At 42.5% G+C, this 9242-nt stretch overlaps 1 protein-coding gene across 3 annotated transcripts in view; it reads right to left on the bottom strand.

Moving 5' to 3' along the window:
* Positions 1-538: 538 nt before the first annotated feature.
* Positions 539-9242, bottom strand: part of st3gal3b (ST3 beta-galactoside alpha-2,3-sialyltransferase 3b) — an 84769-nt gene continuing 76065 nt past the window's right edge. For all 3 annotated transcript variants that reach the window (XM_066652424.1, XM_066652425.1, XM_066652426.1), the window contains 2 exons: positions 8542-8688; positions 539-2365 (listed from right to left, as the gene is read on the bottom strand). In XM_066652424.1, the coding sequence (XP_066508521.1) occupies positions 2276-2365; positions 8542-8688 (237 nt within the window). In that variant the 3' untranslated portion in view covers positions 539-2275. The remainder of the gene's footprint in view (positions 2366-8541; positions 8689-9242) is intronic.

Here is a 9242-nt window from a genome sequence, read left to right as displayed (position 1 = left end):
TTATAGGCACTTTCTGACCAGTCGTAACTGGGCTGACACTTTCAGACAAGCAAGGAAATTATTTATCGTTCGGCCCTTCAGTGGACAACTGGATCGAGCCCTGCTTTTAACATATAGGAATCTATTGGCCCACTTTTCCACTGCATGGTACCTAATCTACTCGGTTCTACACCCCGTTTGATCGGTTTTCCACTATCAATGTTATATCCTTCCATGGAATAGCTGAACCTCTTCAAACAGTTGGATGAAGACAAATGAGATCTCTGCTGTAGCTTGGAGATTTTACAGAGGGTGAGCTTCTACATCGCAGAGCCAGTCTGACCAATGAGCCGTCAGCTTAGTGGAGCCAATTGGCCCAAAAGCAAAAGGCTGAGTAGAGTTGGGTAGAGTACAGTAGGTACCATGCAGTGCACAAGTGGCATATGCTCAGATCTCTGTTTTTATTTCTGTTTGTTGAGTTTTTATACCTTTGGCTTGCTGCGGGTTCAACCCCAAAATCTTCTGTAAACCTGCTACAGTATCTGATAATACCTGCTGCAATCTACTCAGAAATAACAGAAACTATGAAGTTCCTCTCTTCTTCCTCTGAACATACAGCGTTGAGAATCATGGAGAACTATGAGGATGAACTGTCCAGAGAAGAGCAGGAATACAGACTGTAGGTCGTCCAAAAAATACAAACGCAAAAGTGTCCGAAAAAAGGAAGCGACGCCACTTCACGAAGCCGATATAAAAAAGTAAACATTGGTGTCTTCAGGACTTTCTTCGAGAAGCGCTTGGACACAGAGGCAGACGAGACGTGGCAGATTGAACTACGATCCAGGAGTTTTGCAAAGGCCAGTAAAATGCTGTAGAATATAAACAACTAAAGATATGAAACCAAAAATAAGAAAAGAATTTTAAAAATCAAGTCTTCCACCGAAGTGAGTGAGAAACAACACAATTTTAAAAATCCGCTCCGAATACAAAGGCTTAAAATAAATAATTTAAGAACATGCCTCCTTGGGAAAAAGAAAAGTGACAATTAAAACGCAACCAGAAGGTGGACAGCCTTCGAGGCTCAGAAGAAAAGAGATGAAGGCCATCATCTGGCAGCGAGGGGCGGGACGGAATCTTCCACAAATCTTAGAAACCGAAAACAGAAAAAGAACTCCTTGATATTTACACAGTGAATACATTCAGGACGTAGAGGAGGGCCGTCTCCTCTCAGAGAGGTACATTTGGCACAATGCTTCGCTGCTTATCCTTCGGAACCATTTCAGTTCTCACCTCTGTTGTCTGTCCTCTTAGTGTTTCAAACCGTGGGCGAGGAAGAAATAGACCGCTGAACTTGTGTTAGCATTCTGGGACCTCTAGCATGCTTATATAAGGAGGTCTGGGCCCAAGCTGGAACTCTCTATGACAAACATGAATGGGATTTTTCCAAAAAAGGTTATGCTTCAGCAACTGGTCTCAGATCTCCTGAATCATGAGGTCACTGAGGAGTCGATAAAAGGTTTTGCTACATGTCAACAAGCTAACAATGATGGGAACAGCTGTGGTCTACCAGGGTGTGATCCCTGGTAAAGGTAGGAAAAAAAGGGGGGAGGGGTATGTAGGAACATCTTCTCCTGCTATCTTCTCCCTCAACATGCACGGCTTATGTGCCCTTAAGTGCCCTTGAGTGAGGCAGCTAACCCCCAATTGCTCCCTCATAACTCTCTGTTTTTCATGGTTCATGTTGAATGTGCTCAAGACTGGCACCCCTCATTCAAAAGCTTTTTCCTGTGCAGTACTTACATCCTTCATGATTCTCAGGCAGTGTTTGGTGTTGTTGTGTAATACTGTTTAAGGTTAAATACGTTTAACTTCATTTTGCCCAACGCCATTTCATTGCACACAAGTGTTTCTGCTCCTGTAGCAACCTCATGATTCAAAGGAACTCTGGGTGAACATAAAAACATACATAGTTTGTCTCTAAATCCCATGCATTTCTATCACAGGGAAATTCGGTGTAGACCTGGAATTCCTCATATACTCACGATAAACCAACAGAATGAGCACACAATGTCCATGGTCTATACCAGAGATCAGCTCTCTCCTGAGACATTCAAGACCACCTCAAATCCTCTGCAGTGTCCCATTCAGAGGAAGCTTGTCGGTCAGAAGGCACATGTGCTTTTCCACTGAGGTCCTCCCCCACTCCCCCCCATTTCTACTGCAGCTAAACACCTCAGAGGTCTCAGGTCCTTGGCCTTGGGTTGGGGATCTGTTGCTGTGTGTGAAAAGAACCCACTCAGATCCCCTTCGTCAAGTCTGTGATGACGTTGGCCTTTACTAGCTTCTGGAGAAACTCCTTCTCCTTGGAGATGTTGTGAGTCCAGGACTGTGGGGTGAGGATAGAAAGAGAGAGAGAGAGAGAGAGAGAGAGAGAGAGAGAGAATGGTAAACATTCTGAGAATCACTAGACAACTGATTTACAAGGTTATCAAGTATCAGTAAAGAGTAAACAATTAACTTGTCGCAATCACAATCACTTGTCACAATTTTTTTTGGTTGATTGAGTATAAAAAATAATGGCTTCAGCTTTCAAGTATCATAAGGTCTTAGGTCCCGTCCACATGGATCGGTTTTTATTTAAAAACAGAGATTTTCCTCTCTCCGTTTTTGAAAATATCCCCATCCAGACGAATACGAAAATGGCTGAATTCTCATGCCAGTACAGTAGGGGGCCATAGTACCTCTTAAAGAGAGGCATTGCTTTAATTTCAAATCACTCCATACTCCCTATGTAGTGCACAACACAAGTCTTGTAATTATCTTAATACTGCATTATATATTTCTAATACAGCGTCAGTTATGTTTATTCATATGTGGGAATCTGAAATCTTGTGATGTCTGCATGAGAACACTGTAGATTAATGACTTATGTACTTCACTATAGAGGAAGTGAGGAGCTATTTTGGTTTCAGCTAGAGACAGGCACGCTGTGTGACATCAGCATTTTCAAAAATATCTGTTTACTGTCGTCCACATGAGAACAGAGACAACAGCGTTTTCAAATATCTCCACCTTGGAGAATGTTTTCAAAAACCTCCATTTTCAGTGACCTGCAACACTGCTTTCACGTGAGGCAAAACCTCAGTTTTAAAAAATAAACGGATCCGTGTGGACAGAGCCTTATATGTGCACTCATATTAAGAAAAATATAATCTTGAGATTAATAATTCATGGTGCCAAATGTTTAATCACAAATTTTAATCACACGTTAAAAAAACTAGATCTACAGGGACAGACCAAAAAATGTTTTGAATGCCTTTAAACAAATTAGTGCTATTAAATATTGTGTGGGGTGGCAATTGATTTCATACACTGCAGGACTTTTATTATGTTTTTATATGACACACTTCTATAATGAAAGATTACAAAAGTGTATCTGTCGTTCTGGAAAAAAGAATGTAATGTACCTTTAAGGAACAAAACTGGGATTTTAAACACTGTTGTACTTCTACACAGCAAATTCACCAGTGTTAAATCAACACAGTTTTAAATTAACACTGTTAGTGTAGTTACACTTGAGAATTTGCTGTGTACTGTACATTTTGTCTGATAGTGTAGGTGGATTGGCCACTCAAATGTGTCCATAGATGTGAGTAAGTGAGTGAATGTGGGAGTGTATGTGTCGCCCTGTGAAGGACTGGCGCCCCCTCCAGTGTGTGTTTCTGCCTTGCACCCAGTGATTTTGGGGATGCTCTGGACCCACCGTGACCCTGAACTGGATAAATGGTTACGGACAATGAATTAATGAATGAATGAATGAATATACAGGATGGGCCATTTATTTGGATACACCTTAATAAAATGTGAATGGTTGGTGATATTAACTTCCTGTTTGTTGCACATTAGTATATGGGAAGGGGAAAACTTTTCAAGATGGGTGGTGACCATGGTGGCCAATTTGAAGTCGGCCATTTTGAATCCAACTTTTGTTTTTTCAATGGGAAGAGGGTCATGTGACACATCAAACTCATTGGGAATTTAACAAGAAAAACAATGGTGTGCTTGGTATTAACGTAACTTTAACTTTATTCTTTCATGAGTTATTTACAAGTTTCTGACCACTTATAAAATGTGTTCAAAGTGCTGCCCATTGTATTGGATTGTCAATGCAACCCTCTTCTCCCACTCTTCAAACTGATAGCAACACCACAGGAGAAATGCTAGCACAGGCTTCTAGAATCTGTAGTTTCAGGTGCTGCACATCTTGATGGTATGGTGTGGTATATGGGGTACAAAGATAGTGGGGCCATTCTTCATCAATGGAAACCTCAATCCATTGGATATGCGAGATTGCTACTTGATGATGTGCCTCTTTATGCACTGAAGCTGGCACATTCCATGAGTTTTTCCAGCAAGATGGTGCACCACCACATTATGGGTGTCAGGTCTGAGCATTCCTAGATGAACAGTTTCCTGGAAAGTGGATTGGTCGTCATGGGCCAGTTGAATGGCCCCCAAGGTCTCCCGTTCTGACCCCTTAGACTTTTATCTTTGGGGTCATCTGAAGGCAATTGTCTATGCTGTGAAGATACGAGACGTGCAGCACCTGAAACTACAGATACTGGAAGCCTGTGCTAGCATTTCTCCTGCGGTGTTGCTATCGGTGTGTGAAGAGTGGAAGAAGAGGGTTGCATTGACAATCCAACACAATGGGCAGCACTTTGAACACATTTTATAAGTGGTCAGAAACTTATAAATAACTCATGAAAGAATAAAGTTACATTAAAACCAAGAACACTGTTGTTTTTCTTGTGAAATTCCCAATAGGTTTGATGTGTCACATGACCCTCTTCCCATTGAAAAAACAAAAGTTGGATCCAAAATGGCCAACTTCAAATGGCTGCCATGGTCACCACCCATCTTGAAAAATTTCCCCCTCCCATATACTAATGTGCCACAAACGAGAATATCACCATTCCCATTTGTTAAGGTGTATCCATATAAATGGCCCACCCTGTATAATGTGTATAGTATTAACACATGTACTATAGACTCCTAATAAAATTATACATGTTTTGAGAAAGCAATTAATTATTTAAAGATACCAAGTCAGTATTTTGTAGTATTTTAACACTCCTGTTATTTGATTCTCCTCTCACTGGTGGGGAAAAAGCTTCCATCTATAAATGTTGACAGCCCTGATTAAATTTAATTTGAAATAAACCCCAACATTAGTTCTTGGTCAAACATTGATTCAAACTTGACCTGTTTGAATTAGCAGCGAGTGAATGGACACGGTCCAAGCTCTTAATATCTTTTATTACAATCATAATAGAAACTACAGGAGTCCAGGGAGAGGTTTTAAAGGCAGTAGTTTAAGGATCAGAGAAGAGAGGACTCCTGTGAAAACAATTGGAAACATCACCTCCCGGGTCACGGCACCACCCACCAATCACAGCCAGAGACAGATCACCGAGAAAACAGAGACCTGCCATGTGTAATCTTTCTTCTTCTTGGATTTGGGATGTGATCCAGCTGGAGAGAAGCAAGGTCATGCTTCCTGTTAGTGTGTGTGTGTGTGTGTGTGTTTGCTTTTTAGTTGAGTTTTAGACCTGAGACCCCAAAGCACTGGATCTCAGCAGATGAAACCAGAGCTCCAGGTTCCTCTGAGGTTTCTGGAGCTGTGTGGGAGGGAAGAGTATGAAGGGAAAGAGAGCATGGAAGGATGGAGGGATCTACAGCTGCCCCCCCCCTCTCTGGTGGTCCCCGGGCTGTCTATCCACCCATTTGAAGAATCACATCCCCAACAAAATGAACAGAACCAGGAATAAAGTCTCAGAAAGAAAAGAGTGAACAGAAGAGACAAAACCTCCTCAGGGCTCTTCAAACAGAGAGAAGGAGACAATCTCTCCTTACTTCCTCATGGGTCTGTAGTAGTCTAATAAATGTAGCCCTCAATATAAGCCTCTTAAAATACCGCAAACGTCCTTGGTAGACCTTGGTAACTTCATAATTGAGTCACTAAGCTGTAGTAAATAATGAGATTCTAGAGATGTTTTGTGGGAGAGTACATTGGTATTTCAACTTTGGACACCGCAATTTTCTGGTCCTTTTCTTGACCAGTTCTCTTAGAGAACCTCCTCAGGCTGTGGATTCTCGCAAAGCAGAGCTGGGGGTAGGAAACTGCTGGTGGAGAAGCTGCTGCTGTGAGTCACTTCATAAACAAGGACCGCTTCAGCAACTGAGGACCATAACAAACAACCAGAAAAGTTATTCTCAGGTTACTCACAGGCCTTCACTGGACACAGTGATAATCAAAGGTTATTAACTATGACTAACAACCTGTGTCATGAAGCCACTGACCAATCTGTCAAAGACAGACAAAGGTGCAAAGACTCCAATGTGTAGCTGTTGTATGAAAAACCATGTCTCTGCAATGAGGAGAAGTTTTATTGGTCAGTTCAACAGTGTAATACACTCGACTGATTTTGCCAAATGAAATCACATTAGAAGCATTCTAAATTCATTCATTCATTCATTATCTGTAACCGCTTATCCAGTTCAGGGTCGCAGTGGGTCCAGAGCCTACTTGGAATCATTGAGCGCAAAGCAGGAACACACACTGGAGGGGGCGCCAGTCCTTCACAGGGCAACACACACTCACACATTCACTCACGCCTACAGACACTTTGGAGTCGCCAATCCACCTACCAACATATGTTTTTGGACCGTGGGAGGAAACCAGAGCACTCGGAGGAAACCCACGCAGACACGGGGAGAACACACTAACTCCTCACAGACAGTCACCCGGAGCGGGAATAGAACCCACAACCTCCAGGTCCCTGGAGCTGTGTGACTGCGACACTACCTGCTGCACCACTGTGCTGCCCTGCACTCTAAATTAAAAACAAGAAAAAAAAATTGATGCAGGCGAATGTGTGAGCGTAAGAAAACAACAAATTCTGAATCTGTGGCTGGATCCTAAGTAAGCTTTTTGATCAGCAGCTATGACTAAACTACTAAACAAACTGGAATTAGCCAGAAATAAACAAAATACAACTCAGCACACATGATCAGCTGAGAAATGCTTTACAGGTGAGCTTGCAGTGGTCCTGAGCGATGCAGGAGTCTAAGCGATGGCCCTATCATCCTGAGTTTGCAGGTTTGATCACCACTGATGCTTCATTAAACAGAAGCGGAGTCCAAGCCCCTTTCACACATGAACAGTAACCCAGAACTTTCAGGACCCTCCCCAAAGGAGCTTTATTTGTGAACGGAAACATCCATAACTGTTGTACCAGACATTACCCAGACTTATTTCCTGGTAGCACCCCGGTACACAACCAAGGTGATGTCAGAGTGAGACCTTGTGTGAACAGAGCCAGGAATGTTCCGGAGGATTCACAGTGAATTCATGCATAAGCTACACATGCATTGCCCCATGCCTGAACCACGTGGAACATATGACTGTGTGCTACATGTGTGAAAAGGAATCCCTGGAATATGTCCGGACCTGATTCTCCAGACTTTTTGAAGAGTTCATACATGAAAAGTAACGTGCGGGTGGAATGGTGCTGGCTATGCAGGTATCTGCAAGCTAGCTCTGGGCAGGTGGAGTTCTCCTCCAGTGTGTTGAGCTGCGTTAGCATGTCTGAAAAGAGGTGAAGACTGAGAGATATCTAACTAGGAACAATTATTGTGGAGACGATTTGAATTAAAGAAACAATATTTTGACATTAAAATTACAGCTTTAAAATCATGGTGATGCTCCACTGAGCTTTAATAGGGAGACTGGGCTCAGCACTGCAGAATCTGCACTATGTGATTAGAAGGAGGGTAGGAAACACCGTCCTCCTTCCCTCACCCACATGATTTCAGTACAGTGCTGTAACAATGAAATACACTATGGGGCCTCAGGATCAAAACTAATTAACCTGTATACACTGTAACACAAATACACTATTATTATTATTAAATAGAATATGGAATTATAGTATTATATATTTTATATATATATAAAGGAAGCACCAGCACTAAACCACCACAACAACCATCAATACACTGTCTGGATCTTTTTTGTTTTACATTATTCTTATTTTTCAGAAACTCTAAAGAAAATGTACCACTTTTCTTGGATTTACACACTGCAGCAAAAAGTAGAAGCTTTAAGTGTATTATCCTCCAAAAAGTAACATTTACGAGAGTCATTTACAGCCACGGCACATACGGGCCAAGAGGAATTTTATGACGTGAACAAAACAAAGGTCATCTTCATCAAGACGGGCCTGAAAAAACACCGGAGCAAACAGAGCATGGGAGAAAGAGAAGGTTTATTCCACTAATTATTCCACTGCTGCAGTCTTCCACTTACTGAACAGTTTAACAAGACGTGAGGAAGGTCAGACACAGGTCTGAATGCTGAGCTCATAGTTCACGAACAAGCCTGACCCTCCTGTTCAAATAGTACATGTAAATTAAACCCAAACAGTCCGTCTCTGGGCCCGTTAAACTGGGTCTGAAACTTATCAAAACACTGGAAGGAAGGGAAAATGAAAGCCATACCTCTTTGATGGCAGACATTTTGACCGTCTCGTAGTAGTGCAATGGTGCGTGAGGGGTGTTCATGTCGTAGCCAAATCCAGCGACGGCCACCTCATCGCAGTTGTGTAGAGCCATTGTGATGGCGACAGTCCCCAGTGTTGGGATGTTCTGTGGAGGGGAAAATGATGAGCAAACTGATCTTCACTGGCTTTGAGGAGTGTATCACATAGTCAAAGGTTTGGACCTGTTCATCCAATATCTTAGTCATGGGAGAACCACAGATCCAGCCCTCCGGACCCTGATGGAATCTGAAACCTGACTGGGACTCCTTTGGTGAGGGGAAACTCCAACCTGGAGTAAGAGGGAGGCCTTGCCCTTAAAAGAGTGCATCAAGACCACCATCAACTCACCAGAGCAGAGATGTGAACTGGGTCTGTCTGGCGTTGTGGAACAGTGCTCTACTGGCTGAGCAAACTCAGTCCTGCAGCACCTCTGCTGAGTTAATAGTGGTCTCCTGGAATTGTGTTTAGGTTCCACAGGGTGTGAGTCACTCCCTCGCTTAAGGAGTCCCTGTTGTGTTTTAGAGTTACCTGGGGTCTAAGAGGGCTTTGTCATTTCATTCAACAAAATATAACCTAAATATAAAGTAGTGTGAAAATGGCGAGTGAAGAATTTATTGGTTGATGCATTCGTTATGAGCTCTAGATGGATTTGTTCTGTTC

This window comes from Hoplias malabaricus, chromosome X1 (assembly GCF_029633855.1).
Source record: "Hoplias malabaricus isolate fHopMal1 chromosome X1, fHopMal1.hap1, whole genome shotgun sequence".
Classification (NCBI taxonomy): domain Eukaryota; kingdom Metazoa; phylum Chordata; class Actinopteri; order Characiformes; family Erythrinidae; genus Hoplias; species Hoplias malabaricus.
Note: the sequence above shows the minus strand (reverse complement) of the source record. Positions and strands in the feature narration are given on the sequence as shown.